This window comes from Hyaena hyaena, unplaced genomic scaffold (assembly GCF_003009895.1).
Source record: "Hyaena hyaena isolate Hyena2069 unplaced genomic scaffold, ASM300989v1 scaffold_29, whole genome shotgun sequence".
In the NCBI taxonomy this organism is placed as follows: Eukaryota; Metazoa; Chordata; class Mammalia; order Carnivora; family Hyaenidae; genus Hyaena; species Hyaena hyaena.
The window spans coordinates 1,125,429-1,143,615 of record NW_024080661.1 but is presented as its reverse complement, the minus strand read 5'-3'; the positions used below and the strand labels follow the sequence as shown (position 1 = coordinate 1,143,615).

General features: G+C 36.1%; 1 protein-coding gene across 5 annotated transcripts in view; it reads right to left on the bottom strand.

Moving 5' to 3' along the window:
• FBXL20 (F-box and leucine rich repeat protein 20) overlaps positions 1-18,187 on the bottom strand; it is a 93,880-nt gene that overhangs the window by 11,921 nt on the left and 63,772 nt on the right. For 4 of the 5 annotated variants that reach the window (XM_039227815.1, XM_039227816.1, XM_039227818.1 and 1 more), the window contains exons 3-8: positions 16,684-16,738; positions 13,232-13,306; positions 11,390-11,484; positions 10,852-10,920; positions 3,120-3,215; positions 1,057-1,183 (exon numbers count right to left, since the gene is read on the bottom strand). In XM_039227815.1, coding sequence (XP_039083746.1) covers positions 1,057-1,183; positions 3,120-3,215; positions 10,852-10,920; positions 11,390-11,484; positions 13,232-13,306; positions 16,684-16,738 — 517 coding nt within the window. The remainder of the gene's footprint in view (positions 1-1,056; positions 1,184-3,119; positions 3,216-10,851; positions 10,921-11,389; positions 11,485-13,231; positions 13,307-16,683; positions 16,739-18,187) is intronic. The other variant, XM_039227819.1, reaches the window with a different exon arrangement.

The following is an 18,187-nucleotide window of genomic DNA, read 5'->3' as shown; positions in this document are numbered from 1 at the left end:
ATTCATACGATCACCAAATCGAGGAAAAGATAAACACTGCCTAATGTTTATGGATTTTTCTTCTGATAAATTAAATATGCCTCACAGCATTTTGCTCAGGGATTATGAAGCTAAAATAATTTTCACACTTTTATGCTTCCTATACAAAGTTTTTTAAAAACAAACTTTTTGGGAGCAGGAGCTGAGAAAGGAATCCGGTTTATCTGCTCTGGAAGGAAGATCAGTGCCATGTGTACAGTACTGAGAACAGATGGCAAGTAATTGATTATAATGTATAATGGTGCATTCGAATCAATATTTTCCAGGATTCCATAAATAACCAGAAGCTCAAGCTGTTGTTTTAAGGCAGGCGTACTTCCAAAGCTCTGTTCTAAACAATGGAACTCGTCCCACCATGGTGAAAGAGTAAGGGCACTTTTAACGGCATCCAAGGCATGGTTTCAATAAGCATTAGTAAACTAATTTCTTAAGAGCCTAGCCCTACTTTGTCAGTCACTTCTAAACTCACTTTTGATTATTTCCTTCCAGACACTGCCATGTCAATTCCTTATTTTTTTTTTCCCACAGTAAAACAGGAAGATAGCAAAAATTTTTAATTACAGAAAATGTTGGGATTTGTAATGTGACTGGCAGGAAGTAAACATTAACACTATAAAATGTACGTTCTGTATATGTGGCACATTTAACCTGGTAGTTAAACAACCAGTGAAATTGCTAACTAAGGCTGCCTTCCTTGCCACTCCAGTTTAAAGTCTAAGACAATGACAACATGGCAAGTTTCCTTTTCAGATTAAATTGCAAGAGACCTTTCTTGCCTGAGGTGGATGCTTAGTGTGATTTTTGCCTCCCCATCTTGCCTCCCCTCAAAAATTTCTTTGGTCAGATGTTGATTCATTCTTCTTAGGTTTTTTTACTCTAAGGAAGACACTTTAATTTTGGTAAGTATGTATCTTTGGCCAGTGATATACAACTACATGTTCCTTAAGCCAACATCTTTGGGCTCCCTACAAAGTCCATGGCTCTTCTAACATTCACAAGCACTACATGGAGTATTACCTGTGTGCAGCCTTTTAAGAACAAGGCCTTGAGACCCCCACAGCCTCTCACTAGTGCTTGGATGCCATCCTTGGTTACTTGGTCACACCAGGAAATGTTTAATTGCTCCAACAGTGGACATCCCTCACTTAGGACAAAACAAAATGAAACAAACATGACTAAACCCAATTCCAAAGGCACCAAAGTCTCATTTTACTGTCTACTTAATCAGGGAATGGCTACAGTCCCATGTTCTCCTCTAAGAATATATTTTCATAACACAGATTTAGAATATAGTCAATCCAACAACAGCAACAACAACAAAGTGTATTTATCAATACTTGTGGTGTTCACGTGGGACTCTATCACTGGGAAAGCTAGCTCAAATCCAGCTAAACTAATAAGCACAAAGCACAATAATATTTTTCAGATATGTTAGATTGTTATGGAGGTTTATCCTTTTCAAACATACTCTTTTTGCACTTATCACATGTTTAAAAGATCTCTGGAAAGCAAATAGGAATTTAGTGATCTGTTCAAGTTAACAGAGTAATTAGTGAAGAGTTTAGATTCAGATTCTTTATTAAATAATTCTATTACTTATCAAAGTAATAATGAGTAAAAATTTGAATTTTTAAGTAAAAATTACAAAGGATCTATAAATATTCTGTATCTATGAAGGATCTGGAGTACTGCTTCCATAGGATGAATTTAAGATATATTGTGTTTGATCTCTGCCTTCTATAGAATATTAGTTTCATCTCTGACTTCACATTTGAACTATGGAAGAATCTCAAGTTCTATGACATTCTTTGGAAAATATTGCTTTAATTGTTTTATAAAATGAAGGCAGGAGATCTTGGTTCAAGTCCATTCTTCAGCATTAATAGTGTGACTTCAGGCAAGTCACTTTAGGAAACCTGCCTGAACTTCTCTTAATCTAAATCAGCCATAGCCCCTCCCTCCTATGTTCTCAAATGGATGCACTCAATTCTATAACAGCACTTATCATACTGTGTATTTTTTCTCCCACTAGGCTCTGGACAGCTTAAGAGCAGCAACAATACCTTATTTAGTTACATTTTATGGTTAAATCATGGTACCTGGCATTAAAAAATGTTTTAGACTTTCTTAACTATAAAGTGTCTGTCCTATCTTCTCCACAAGGTTTTGAAATAAATGAAATCATTTATGTGAAAATATTTTATAAACTATAAATGTCGTTATAGTATCCTATTTATTATCCTACATGGCAAATAGCCTTAGATGGATAGTACTCAATAATCATAAGGAAAGTCTAGAAGAAGCCATATTTTTAGATTACTTACACTCAACTAAATCTACATTTCTTTTAATAGCATAATTATTACTGTTCATGAACATAACCAATACATGGAACTATATTTACAAAAGGTTGATAAAAAAGTAAAGTCACAAAGAAAATGGGCATTTCACCTTCCTTTTAAGATACATCTTCTGTAATGTACTTTAAAAATACATTAATATTAAAACAAAACTTATCAAGAGCTTACTAGTGCTTTGCTAAGCACTTTATATATATTAGGTTGAACTATATGACGCTATCATTTTCATTAAGACAAAAGTTGTTAAATACTGGCAACTTTACATGGTTTGGCCTAATACTATCATCAAATAATGATAATACTGTTTAATCCTAACAAAAGCACTATGAGATAGAAAGGAAGAACTCAGGAGGGTTATATTTGTACAAGGTACTTGGCTAATCACCTGGCTCCAGAGTGCTTCTTTAATCACTAAGCTATAATGATATGTGGCCTTCTGGTGGTGGCGGGGGGGGGGGGGGGGGGGGGATCAAGACCTCATAAAAATATAATCATCCATGTAGAGTGCCAGTCTGTTCAGAAATCCTAGTTACCTCTTGTCATTTCACCTGGATGTGTCCTGTAACTTGGGCAAGTGATAAAACAAAAGATCTACTCTGAAATATAGTACATATCTATAAAACATAGTTTCCTTCAATTCCAACTTTAATTCAGTTACTTGAAATAAAAAATACGTATATTTGTTCTGATTACTGGACATTCTTGTTAGAAGAAATTTACCTCAGAGCTTTAAGAGACATGTTTGTTATTGATGTACAGGAAGCCAAGTCAAGGTGCCTGAGTTTGGAACAGAACTTGCTAAGGCTAGTACATGTACTGAAAAATGGAAAAAGGAGAAAATAATGAATCAACAAATAGGAATGCATCTTTAGTAAATCATGCACGATTCTCATTAAACAGGTGTCTGTACATAAGAACTATAAAATTTCCATAGCCAAAATAAAAGCAGCAGTAAATCCTGTGGGATCTGTCATGCTGAGGAAGAGGCAGGTGCCACTCACAAAGAAAGGCTGTGCTGTGTATGAGCGTTTGCATGAGGGATCACGGTACCTGATTCTTACCTGGAAATGTTTAACAGCAAACCACTATGTGCTGATAAGAGACCTATATGCATTTTGCAAATACAGAAATACCAGAAACTAGCTAGTACTTGCTAGCAAGTGGTGCAACTTGAAGACTGAAAGCTCTGTCTCTGCTCTTTCACTTAAATCTCTGCTCAAGATAACCTTTTGCGTGGCAGTAATTAAGTGGTTGGATTTTTGCAACCGGAAAGGACCAGTTTTGGGCTCAAACAAGCTAAGTTATGTAATATTACTACCTACTTGCTTTCATGACTTTTTTTTTTAAAAAAAGCCCCTCAATGCAGGGCTTCACCTCATGACCCTGAGATCAAGAGTCACATGTTCTACTGACTGACCAGCCAGCCAGGTGCCCGTTTATGAATTTCTTAAAGGCTCTTTTTCCACAGTGGTCAAGTTCTCAGTTTAATTTTTGTAACTTATTATGGAAAATTTCAAATATACACAAGAGTGAATAATATAAAATGCACTTGTACTACTATTAAGGTTTGACATTTATTAATATTCTATTTCTATTTCATCTATTTTCCTCTGGTTTTTGTTTCAGTACTTTGAAGCAAATCCCAGACATACTATTTCACTTGTAAATATTTCAGGACATCTTTCCTCCTTAATATCTAACAGCCCATCTGTCTCCAACTTTCCCCAACTGCCTTATAAATGCCTTTGTCAAGTTGACTTGTTCAAATTAGGACCCAAGTAAGAGTTATACATTCTATTTGGCAGATACGTGTCTTAGGTCTTTGTGTGGACCTATGTTTCCATTTCTTCTGGGTAGATGCCTAGGATTAGCAGTGCTAAGTCCTATACTATGTTTATGTTTGACTTTTTAAGAAACCACCAAACTATTTTTCTTAAGTGGCTGTCCTATTTTACATTCCTACCAGCAATGCACGAAGGCCCCAGTCTGTCCATATCTTTGCCAATACTTGGCACTGTCTTTTTCATTATAGTCATGTTAGTGGGTATGGATTGTAATCCTACTGTGGTTTTATTTGCAATTCTGTAACAAAAACTCTTTCTTGTGCTTATTAGCCATTCATCTCTTTCCTTGTGAAACGTCTATCCAAGTGTTTAGCCCAATTTTTAACTGGATTGCCTTATTACTGACTGCAAGAGTTCTCTACATACTTTTAATTTCTTTCAGTAATGTTTTGTTGTTTTCAAGCACTTCTTTTAGAATTATGTTATCTGTGAATAAACATGGTTTTACTTCTTTCCTGTCAGTTTTTTTTTTTTTTAAAGCTTCTTTCATTGGCTAGAATCTCCAACAGAATGTTGACAGAAACGGTGACATTTAACATCCTTACCTTGCTCTTGACCTTAGGGTATTTAGTCTTTTACCATTAGGTATGATGTTAGCAGTAGCATGTTCATAGATGCTTTTGATCAGATTGAGTAAATTCCCTTCTGTTTCTAGTTTGTTGAGAATTTATTTTATTATGAATAGGTGTTGGATTTATCATGTGGCTTTTTTTCTGTATCTGATGATGTATTAATTATCTACTATTACTTAACTGAACAGGTTAAAACAACAGATATTTATTATCGCATGGTTTTTGTGGGTCAGGAACACAGGCATAGGCAATTTTAGCAGGGTGCCTCTGACTCAGGATGTCTCACAGGCTGCAATCAAGGTCTTGGTCACAGTTGCATTTATCTCAAAGGTTAACTGGGTGCAGATTCCCTTCCAAGCTTATTTTAGGTGGCTGTTGGCAGACCTCGGCAGATCCAATTCCAAGCTCACTCATTTGGTTTTGGATAGGTTTCAGGTCCTTGCTGGCTGTTGGCCACACCTTAAGTTCCTTGCTACATGGACCTCTCCACAGAGCTACTCACAACAGAGCAGGCTGCTTCCTCCAGAGCCATAGCCCTGAGAGAAAGCAGAACAAGACAGAATCACAGTCTTATGGTGACTTAATCTCCAAAGTGACATCCAATCTCTTTTGCAGTATTCTATTGTTAGAAATGAGTCACTAGACCCAGTCCATGTTCATGGGGAAAAGATTACACAAGGGTGTGAGTACTAGGAGTCAGGGGTTATTTGGGGGCCATTTCAGAGGCCAATAATCATACTGAGATGATCATGTAGTTTTTGTCCTTTATTCCAGGGGGCAGTAAATCTCACCAGCTGACTGTTTTTATATGGTTCACAAGTCAAGAATGGTTTTGATGTTTTCAAATGGTTGAAAAAATTTTTATAAAGATCTATCTTGTGACATGTGAAACTTACATGAAACTCGAATCTCACTGCCCAGAAATAAAGCTTTATTAGAGGACAGTTATGCTTAATTGTTTATATACTCCATAGCTGTCTTTGTAAAACATGCTGGCAGGGTTGAGTGCTGTGACAGAGACTGTACGGCAAATGCAGCCCTAAAAATATTTACTTATCTGGTCCCATACAGAAAGTCTACTGACCTCTACTTTAGTCTAATTATTATGAGATATTATATTTTATTTTCAGATATGAAATCACATTTGCATTTCTGGGATAAATCCCACTTGGTTATGATCCAAAATCCTTTCTTATGTTGCTGGATTTAGTTTTCTAAAATTCTGTCAAGTATTTTTGCAGTTCTGTTTCTGAGGAATAACAATTAGTAGGTTTTCTTTTATTGTGATGTCTTTGGTATCAGAAAAATATCGGCCTCATAGAATGAGTTATGAAATGTTTCCTATTTCATTTTATGAGTCAGTTTGAAAATTGCTATTATTTCTTTAAATATTTTTAAATGTTTATTTAATTTAGGGGGTAGAGGAAGGGGGGAGGGGGAGAGAGAGAGCAAGAGAGAGAGAAAAAATCCCAGGTGGTCTCTACGCTCAGCATGGAGCCCAATGTGGGACTTGATCTCACCACTGTGAGATCATGATCTAAGCTGAAATTAAGAATCAGATGCCTAACCAACTGAGCCATCTAGCTGCCCCTCTTCTTTAAATAATTGATGGAATTCACCATTGAAGACATCTGGGACTGGGCTTCTCTTTATGGGATTCTTCTGAATAATTGAGTGAACTTACTTGTTAATGATCTATTCAGATTGTCTTAATCTTTTGGGTAAAATATTTAGTGTTCTCCTTCATTTCTGCTTTTGTCAACTTTGGTTTTCCTTTTTTCCCCAAAAAACCAGCTTTTGGTTTTATTGCTGTTTTTCTATTTCTTATTTTATTGATATCCAATCTAACTTTTTTTTTAATGTTTTATTTATTTCTAGGAGAGAGAGAGACAGCGTGAGCAGGGGAGGGTCAGAGAGAGAGGGAGTCACAGACTGAAACAGGCTCCAGGCTCTGAGCTGGCAGCCAGCACAGAGCCCGACGCGGGGCTTGAACCCACAAACTGCGAGATCATGACCTAAGCGAAAGTCGGACGCTTAACCGACTAAGCCACCCAGGCGCCCCGATATCCAATCTAATTTTTAAAAGTAATCTCTATATTCAACATGGGGCTTGAACTCACCACACCGAGGTCACCACCTCTGTTCTCCCAATGGAGCTAGCCACAAACCCCTAGATCCTTGATTTTAAGCCTTTCTTTTCTAACATAAGTATTTGAAACTACATTTTTCTCTAAAGTATTGCCTAGTCTACAAGTTTCAAATGTTGTGTTTTCATTATCACACAGCAAAACATATTTTCTAGTTTTCTTTGTAATCAATTCTTGGACCCAGGTTACTCTGAAGGATAATATTTAACTTTCAAAAATCCTGATTTTCTACTTTCTGTTGAGGACATGGCAGTACACTCGGTATAATTTCAAATGTAAATTCACTGAAATTTTTTTTATGGTCCATTATTTGGTGTGTCTCACTGAATATTCTAAGTGCACTTGAAAAAAACGCTTATTCTGATGCTTTCTGGTATAGCATTCTGTTAAGTGTCAATTAGGACAACTTCATTGACAGTGTTGCTCAAGTCTTCTAGAGCTTTCCTTTTTTTTTTTTTTTTTTTTTTTTGGTCTACTTGATTTGTCATTTACTTTCTAATATCTTTCCCACCTACACTTTTCCTGAAGTTTACATCATTTCATATCATTAACCATTCCAAGTTTCCTATGATTAGTGATTGTAATAGTATATCCTCCTTTCTCATCCTTTTACTTCAATCTCCATATTATCTTTCAGTTTTTGTGTAAATTCTTGAGAATGTTTGTACTTGCTATTTTTAAACTTTTTTTATTGGTCAATTTTATAATTTCTGTCATTTCTGGGCCTATTACTACTTACTGGTTTTTCTTCTGGTATCACTTCATGCTTTTTTGCATGTTTTGTAATTTTCACTGAATGCTGGGATTTCTGTATGCTGAGTGTTTAGGCTTTGTTGTCCTTATTTTTGAGAGAGAAAGAGGGAGAGACGGAGAAAGCATTCCATCTCAGGGCTCGATCTCACAACCATGTGATCATGACTTGAGCCAAAATCAAGAACTGGACACTTAAACAATTACCTACCCAGGCACCCCATGCTTTGTTGTCTTCTTTAAAAGAGTGTCAACTTGACAGGCAGCTCAATTAGTTATGGATCAATTTGACCGTGATTTTTTTTTTAACCTTTATTGGGACAGGTCCAGTCTAGCTTTACTATGAAGGTGTGACCTTTCTGAAGTCTCTATTAAATGCCTCAAGGTATTTAATGAACATTCATTTTGAGTAGTCCGAAGTTCTCCCAGCCTTATTTAAGTTCTGGCAATTTTTCAGTTTACAGTTTCCTGGTAATTGCTCCTTGCTTATTAAATGTTCTTTGCCCAGCTTTGTGGGGTCTCAATATGTCCATTTATAGCTTACTATTCAGCCAAATCAATATAGATTTCTGTAGTCTTTGAGTAGTTCCCCCATCTCGAGACAAAAATTACAGCCACTTCTGTCTCCCTGAGCTCTGATCTCTTATTCTTTCAATCAGCCAGAACCTTGTTCTTGGTTTAGGTTCCTTCTCCTTATACCATCATCTGGAAAACACCACCAGGCAGAAAGCCAAGGTGGTCACAGGGCTCACCTGATTCTCAGTCCTGTGCTGCATACTGTCCAACATCTGAAACTCGTTCTTTGATATGTTTTGTATAGTTTTATAGTTGTTTATGGCAGAATAAGTCTCCATTTTTGCTTTTTAAAGTTTGTGTCTTTTTTCTTATATATTATGCTTAAAATATTATGTTTTTAAAGTTACTAGAAGAAGCAAAAATCTGAACTGGCCAGTGGTTATTTGACGATTTTAAGATATTAAGTTTTTTAATAGGAGTGATAAAATTAACACGCTTATGTTAAAAGCTTTTATCTTTTAGAAATGTATACTTACAGATTAAATAATATGATGTCTAGGACTTTTTCCAAAATAAGAAAAATTTAGGGATATAGAAGAAACAAGACTGATCAAAAAGTGGTAATTTCTCAATTATCAATTTGTAACTGGGTGATGTGTTCAATTACACTGTTTTGTCTACTTTGGCATATATTTAAAACTCTTCTTCATAAGAAATCAAAAGCCGGTCAGAGCGCCGGGGTAGCTTAGTCGGTTAAGCATTTATCTGACTCTTGATTTTTGTTCAGGTCATGATCGTACAGTTCAGTGTGTGGGTTTGAGCTCTGCGTCGGGCTCTGTATGGAGTGTGGGGCCTGCCTGGGATTCTCTCTCTTTCTCTCTCTCTCTCTGTCCCTCTCCCACACTGTGCTCTGTCTCACTCTCAAAAATAGATAAATAAATAAATAAAACTTACACACACAAAAATAAGAGGGACACCTGGGTGGCTCAGTCAGTTAAGCGTCCAACTTCAGCTCAGGTCATCTCATGGTTTGTAAGTTCAAGTGCCACTGTCAACACGGAGACCATCTGTCTCCCTCTTTCTCTGCCCCTCCCCAGCTTGTGCTCTCTCTCAAAAATAAACAAACATTAAAAAAAAAACACCTAAAACTTATTGCTTCTTGGCCTTTTGGTTAAGATAAAGAGTAAAAAAAAAAAAAAAAAAGCTTAAATCAAAGTCAGTAGAAGTAATTTCTCTCTGTATGGTTACAACTCCAACTTGATATGAGTTCATGTGTTTTGTTTTCATTTAGGGACTGCTTTCATTTCTTTTTGACTTAATTCATATCTTAATTATATATAAAACACTTACATATCTATTAAAGGAAAACTACAAAACCTGATACTTGAGAGTCTCCTTTTCATCCCTGTCTCTGTACTCTCTTACCCACAAATCACCATTTTTACTCATTTTTATAATCTTTAAACTGTTTCTTTTTGAAAATATAAATAAACATGGATACCTCCTGGCTCTACGAAAAGTATCTTATACAAATTCCTCTGCAGTTGCTTTCTTTTCTTTTCTCTTTTTTAACTGTTTTATTTATTTCTGAGAGAGAGAGAGAGACAGCATGAGCAGGGGAGGGTCAGAGAGAGAGGGAGACACAGAATCTGAAACAGGCTCCAGGCTCTGAGCTAGCTGTCAACACAGAGCCCGACACAGGGCTCGAGCCCACGAACCGTGAGATGATGACCTGAGCTGAAGTCAGACGCTTAACTGACTGAGCCACCCAGGTGCCCCTGCAGTTTGCTCTCTTAACTTAAACAGTATGTCCTAGAGATCACTCCAGAATACTATACACTCTCCTCATTCCTTTAACAGTCCTCTACTAATTGATATTTGGGTTGTTCCTGTCTTTTGCTATTAAAAATAATGCAGTATTTGTTATTACAAATAGTAAAAATGAATAGCTTTGTACATAAATTATACTATATTTTTGTCAGCTTATTATTGGTAGTAGAATAGATTCTTAGAAAATTATTCTTCGTGTAAATTATGTCACTTTTGTATTTACCAAAGTGGTCAAATTCCCAATCTCAATAATATTAAGTATTCAAAATAAAACAATAAACAGGTAATTTATTGTCTATTAGATCTTTGACAGTAAGCTCTCAAGGACGAACGACTGTTTTATTCCATTTATACTGTAACTGACACAGACATAGTACATTTAAAGGGTCATTTAACAAAAGCTCTCAGTATTGATGATCAAAGTTGTTTAGTATGTACTTAAGATTTTATATTTTTAATAGAATTATCTGTGTATTCTGCCTTTTGAATGAAAGCTACTAGTATCTTCTTGAAATACAAGTGGTCCTAGTAATGTCTAGTATTAGTATCCCTACCACATATCCACGGACTCTAATTTTTAAGTTTTACTTTAAATATCAAGATAGGATTTGGGCCAGATTCCAAAACAAGTTTCTTATGCCATTTCTACTTTAATGTTTCCTCCTTTCAAAATATCTTCCTTCTGTAAAATCAAAATGAAATTTGCTAAATATACTTAATAGCCCACATATAAAGCTAGCATAGAGAGGACACAAGGGGCTATGACTACGCTTCTAAAACATAAAATACTTACGCATCTGTAGTCTTCGTACACCCATTTAGATTCAGTACTTCAATGTTCCTACAATTTTGTGCAAAGGTCCTTTACAGGGAAGAAATTTAAAGGTTTGAAACAAAATAGGCACAATTCTAGGCATTACATAAAATAATAAAAGATATTATTGGTAATACTGGATGTTGGTACAAAAGTATCTCACATTTACAAATAAATTCATTTTCAACCACAAACTTTTAAACATTGATCTTTTTGTTAACCAAGGTTATAACTACCCTAACTTTGAGTTAACAAACTAAGAACAATTTTTACTCGACTCCAAAAGGACCATTTAGGATATGAGAAATCTGGCTTTTGGCAGGGAGTACTTGTTCTTGTTTTATTCTCAAAACCATACATCCCAGTACTGGATGTTTTTGTGTTATAAGCAATATATGTGTATTTGGCTTCAGAATACCTTAAGAATATACAAAATTATTGTAACTTTTCCTGGATGAGATGGTGCTGCTCTTTTCTTTAGCCAAGAAGATCAGTTGATCAATAGTTATGTTCTTACCTTAATGCATTGTCTCCTACTCCAAGACACCCACGAAGACTTAATTTTCGTAAAAAGCCCCCACATCGTTTTGAAATATTCTCCACTACCCGACCCTGTAAAGAAAAAACAGGTACACAAACCGAAAAAAACTAAGCCACCACATTGTTTTTGAAGAGAACACATCCTCATTTTTAATAATCTATAAGCAGAGGCTTTGACTTGATTTAAAAACGTAGTAAATTCAATAAAGAAATGTCAACTTATTTGAGACTGCTTTCCTGATTAACTTATCTACCCAAAACAAGGTTAAACCCTATTTGCTAATTTTGTTCAATTTGTAAGGTACTCTCTAGTTGAGGAAATGGTGCTCTGCAGTTTTTATGCACTATGTTAATGTAAGCTGCTCTCCTGGTTAAACTGCAGCTACTGGAGGACATTAGATTCCTTTATTATTTCTGAATCCTCTCCAAAGTGTTACTATAGTACTCTCAATACAGCAGAGACTCAATGGACACTTTAACAAAACCTTGCTGAATGATTTTGTGGGCCACGTTGCTTTAAATGTTCATATCCATGAAGATTAGACAACTGTGGAAAATATAAGAATCCTGCATAATGTCAGTGGCTATTATTTTAAAAGTGCCTTCTGTAGAAATGGAACGTTCTATGTATAATGGTAAGTTCATGTGAGGCTTTTTTAAAAAACTTTCTTTTCTATTTTTCCATTTTTAATGTTTATTTATTTTTGAGAGACAGGGAGTGAGTGGGGGAGGAAGAGAGAGAGAGAGGACACAGAATTTGAAGGAAGGTCCAGACTCTGAGCTGTCAGCACAGAGCCCGACATGGGGCTTGAACTCACAAGCTGTGAGATCATGACCTGAGCTGAAGTTGGACGCTTAACTTACAGAGCCTCCCAGAGCCCCTTTTACCCATTCTTTTTTTTTTTTTTTTTTTATGTTTATTTATTTATTTTAAGAGAGAGAGAGAGCCTGAACAGGAGAGGGGTAGAGAAAGAGGGAGAGACAGAATCCCTTATGCTGTCAGCGTAGAGTGTGGAACTCAATCAACAAACTGTGAGATCATGACCTGAGCTCAAAGCAAGAGCAGGACAGTTAACTGAGTCACTCAGGTGCCCCTAAAAACTTCTTATATGGATCCACAAGACAAGCTCCACTGGAACTTAAAATAAAATGTTTTAAATCTAAATCTCATTTTATCCTTATAACAAATGAGGAAGCTATTATTTCTCCCAACAAGAAAACCAACCATCACAGAGCTCAGGTTCATGTTAAAATAATTTTAAGCTTAAGCCATTATTATCCTTCTCTGGCTTAGAGATAATAGGCTATATACTAAGATGAAATACAGCAGAAAAGTGAGAAGTGAAAAAAAATCTCTCCCGAGCAAAGTAATTCATTAAATGACTTGGCTTTATTCTTTTTTCGTTCTGCATAAAAACTGTCTGTAGGCTCCCAAAAAACCAAAATGCTCATCTCAAGAAGAATTTATGCAAATATCCCCCAACAAACTGTTAAGTATACTCATACTTCAATAAGCAAATATAGAAAGACTGCCTTACAATGAGCAACATGTTCACAATTCCACCACAAAAATAAAAGCAAAAAATGGTAGTCCTATTAATACTAAATAATTTAGTATTCTATCAGTAAAATAGTTCTGCTTATTCTCAAAAAATGAGCAAGCTGTTGGGAACATTGCAGTTCCCATGAAGTTCAGATGCAGTGAAATTAATAGTTTCTCTCTCCAGGGAAAGGAGATTTATATGGTTCAGGCTAATCTGTTCCATGCTGTAATTACATTCTAACATGAGAAATGGGGCCACACACCACATAATTATACCTCAATATCCCTCTGGAAATCAAACAGGTCAATTCGCTGCCAGTTACTGCCATCCAGGGCCAGAACATTCCAGGCCTGTTTTGAAAAAAGAGACAAAATGAGCAGAAGCTCAAGGGGGAAAATCAACAATGTGCAAGTTCACAATTCAAACTAAAGATTGAAACTGACCAAAAAATTTCTCAGCTCTCCCCTCCCCCCATTAACTCCCAAAAGGTCTGCCTTATTTCTGATTCATACTTTACCCAATTAGATTATCTCATAAATAAATGGGTATAGAAATTAGCAGCTGGGGTAGGAGGTGGGGGGAGTTGGGAAAAGACAAGTTGTGATAGTATCCTAGTCAGAAACTCTTTTCTAACTGGAAGATTTAGTTTCTAATTTGTGTGGATCATTTTGTATTTTAATGAGAAAGTCTTTAAAAGTTTTCCTTATTAAAGTGGAAACAAAAGTCTTAGTATTGTTGAGTTATAAACTTAGCATATCATGTCTTACTGCATCACACTGAAACAGTCAATACTGAGATACAAGAAAGGAAATTGTGGATATACTTATAAGCACAGGTTAAATGTCACACAATAAATAAAGTTATTCTGGAAATCTTTAAGGTTTTCTCAGAAGGTCAATGTTGCTTTTTTTTGTGGTCTCATGGTTTCTTAAATGGCTAGCCATGGGAGACAAAAGATAAAACTTTTATTTTTATTTTTTTGTTTTTAAAATTTTTTAACATTTTATTTATTTCTGAGAGAGAGACAGCATGAGCAGGGGAGGGTAAGAGAGAGAAGGAGACACAGAATCTGAAACAGGCTCCAGGCTCTGAGCTAGCTGTCAGCACAGAGCTCGATGCAGGGCTCGAACCCACAAATCAGGAGATCGTGACCTAAGCCAAAGTCAGACGCTTCACCAACTGAGCCACCCAGATGCCCCAATAAAACTTTTAAAGATCATATGTTTATTAGATTCTTAGGCTAAGTACACTTCTGATTTTTGATATTTCTCATTTCCTTATACTACTTTCTCCAGTAAACAGGAAATCTACCAAACAGACACTAGAATTAGGAATGAGAGGTTCCTTTCTAGAGTCCTTTTTTTTTTTTTTTTAAAGTTCATTTATTTATTTTGACAGAGCAAGTGAGCAGGGGAGGGGCAAAGAGAGGGAGAGAGAGACTCCCAAGCAGGCCCAGTGCTGCTAGCATAGGGCCTATGCATGGCTAGATCCCATGATGGGGTGAGGGGTGGGGATGGAGAGGGGGACAGAGGATTTGAAGCAGCCTCTGCAGTGACAGCAGAGCCAGATGCAGGGCTTGAACTCATGAACCATGATATCACGACCTGAGCCAAAGTCAGAAGCTTAACTGAATGAGCCACCCAGGTGCCCCTAGAATCTGTTTTTAAAAGAACAAATTCATTAACTAGTTAAATTACAGAGAACAGGATAACTACTGATGTACCAACTCTCCAATTAATGAAAACTGGTGTTGTGCTTTCCTTTAAGTTAAAACATATTAAAAGGGAAGAGAAACCTGCAAACGAAAACAATTAAAATTCACTTAAATCAACATTCATGAGATGAGACTCTGCAACTAAACAGTTTAGACATTGGTTGGGGTATTTTGTTGCTCAATGATGACCTCAGCTTCATATGGAGATATTAAAGAAACCCTATTCATTTGTACCAGGCATGTCTAAAGCAACCACTCAAGTATAGGGGACAAAAAAGTCATGAAGAGAAATCATCAAAATGCTGCTTGTTTCCAAAGTAGCTAATACACAGATTTAGTATGGATTTTATGATGCAGAATTACATTAAAGTTATCAAGACACGGTGAATTTTCTATGGCAAGTTTTGTGGTTTATTTTGAGGGGAGTAGTGTTGGATATTTGAAAACCTGTACACACCTACAAAGATAAACACCATATTTTATAATAGAACTGTGTTACATATCCAGCACCTAGAACTGTATCTGATACACAGTAGTTTCTCAATCAATATTTACTAAACGAAAAAGCAAAAAGTCATTACCCAGCTTATAAAAAAAGATGACTGCAGGTGCTCATTCATTTTAAGTTAATCATTATATATCTGTGTTACAAAAGAGAGTAGAATGACCCATAAAGCAATTTTTCTATAACGCAACACAGAATCCATTCTTTTTTTTTTTTTTTTTTTTTTTTACAAATAGTTTATTGTCAAATTAGTTTCCACATAACACCCAGTGCTCATCCCCACAAGTGCCCTCCTCCATGCCCATCCCCCCCTCCCGCCCACATCCATCAGTCCTCGGTTTTTGTCAGCATTCAAGAGTCTCTCATGGTTTGCCTCTCTCCCTTTCCCCCACCATTTCCCCCCTTCTTCTCCCCCTTGTTCCTCCTAATCCTCCTATACGTGCAAACATGTGATATTTGTCCTTCTCTGCCTGACTTATTTCGCTCAGCATAACACCCTCAAGGTCCATCCATGTTGCTACAATGGCCAGATTTCATTGTTTCTCATTGCCATGTAGTATTCCATGGTATAGATAAACCACATCTTCTTGATCCATTCGTCCATTGATGGACACTTAGGCTCTTTCCATGTTTTAGCTATTGTTGAGAGTGCGGCTATGAACATTGGGGTGTATGTGCTCCTATGCATCAGCATTACAGAATCCATTCTTTATATTAGTGGCAGCCAATAAGATTATAATGTTTCAGTTTTGTCAAACAATGTCAATTAACAAAACTAGATAATTAAGTGAAATAAAAAACTAACATAGAGAATGCCCTATAGTTTTTTTAATAAATTAATTTCTAGCTATTATCTTTTGATAATATGGGAAACTGAAAACAATTGACAATTGAAAGCAATATGGGAAATAACATGAGAATTAGATTCTTAAGAGTCTTCTGTATGTGGTATGTGTGTATGTGTGTGCATACAGAATGAATTAAGAAAACATAATGAAACACTATGTTGTTATAATTCTGAGGAGAGCCTAACCTTTTGATTTGCATGCATAATACTTTTTCCTTAAATATGTTTCCTCTATTTACATCACACAGATAGTCAAGAGTTCCAAAAACCTGGGGAGCTTGGGTGACTCACCTGGTTAAGTGTCCGACTCTTGACTTTAGCTCAGGTCATGATCTCATGGTTAGTGAGTTCAAGCCCTGAACTGGGCTCTATGATAGCAGCGCAGAGCCTGCTTGAGAGTCTCTCTCCTTCTCTCCCTTTGCCCTCCTGCCCGTCTCTCCCAGAATTAAAGAAAAAAAAAAAAAAGTCCCAAAAATTTGATAGAGACATATAGTAGAATCTTACTGTAGAATTACATGGGTTTGGAAATGCCATGGATGAAATAACACTCTCTGAAACATAACATACAACTAACATTTGAAGTAAATTATCTGCCTACTAAAGAGGCTGATATCATCAGTATCCAGAAGGCACCCCCTATAGTCATATCAACCATTCTTACCCTGGAGACCTGAGCACAGCGACACAAGGTAACAACATCCAGAAAAGAAAATATCCTAAAAAGAGAGGGAGACAAGCTTTATTACATGATAAAGTAGTTTCTCTTGACTTTTACCTATAAATAAGTTGGCTATGTTAACACATGCACAAAAAGAGAGAAGTTCTTTTGAACAAACACAAAAGCTGGAGCAACTTACAACTTAATATTGCCCATATGAAACACTGGGCAATCTTTTACTTGAGAATGTATGTAAAAGTACCATACAAGTTCAGTTACTTACATCAAGGGATGATAAAATATTTCTGATACAATTTGTTAAAAGTAAAAAAATAATTTTTACACTTCTAGTTATCAAAAAGATGGCTAGGGGAGAGATAACTTTATAAAGAATTTTACGGTTATGAAGGAAAAAAGATTAAATAATAGAGTAACACCTGAAAATTATTAACTATAAAATGTTAAATCAGTATTTAATTCTAATTTAGGAAATTATAAATCTCATTTAACACATTAATGTCAGGAAACACTGCCTAGAATTTACGTAGTCTTACAGAGATTAAATATTTATTTTGAAGCATTGTTACTGGAAATAACTGATTTGCTTAAAGTGTGATGACTCCCTACACAACACTATAAGCCACTTGTAAAAACAGGTCAGGGCATCCTGGCAATAAGTGCAGGGGTCATGTCTTTTTAAAGCCCTCCTTACTCATGAGCACCCGTAAAGGTCATTTTGCTAAGTAATAAGCTAAACTCTTCTGCAAGTGGCAACAAGTGTAGTATAGCATAGGCTTTAAAGGTTTAAGTAAATTAAAGTTAATTTTGCTTTAAGAATTTTATAAATTCTAAGGGCACCTGGGTGGCTCAGTCAGTTAGCAAAATTTCATGCATATCTTAATCTGATATATATGTAAATCAGTATGTCAGCTGTAACTCTGGAATCTATTTCATTTTTATTTATTAAATTTGTCTCCAGAGTACTTGAGATGGCCCGGATCAGAAGCAAATAATAATAAATACAAATAAACTATGAGGAACATGAAAAATATTTTTTAAAGTAGCAAACTAAAACCAGAAAGGAAACAGATGTACCCTTGTAAAAGCCTACACAGTTGCTAGAAAGGAGTCTCACATTTAGCTTTAAATTTCTTGGTAGCATAAACAAAATATTCTCAACAGAAAAGAAGAAACATATACATTATACCACAAAATCAGAGCTCTTTCTAGCACTACTAAGAGAAATTTCTCAAAGGAGAGTCTAGGGGCGCCTGGGTGGCTTAGTCGGTTAAGCGTCCGACTTTCGCTTAGGTCATGATCTCGCGGTTCGTGGGTTCGAGCCCCGCGTCGGGCTCTGTGCTGACTGCCAGCTCAGAGCCTGGAGCCTGTTTCAGTCTGTGACTCCCTCTCTCTCTGACCCTCCCCTGCTCACGCTGTCTCTCTCTCTCTCCTAGAAATAAATAAAACATTAAAAAAAAATTTAAAAAAAAAAAAAAGGAGAGTCTAC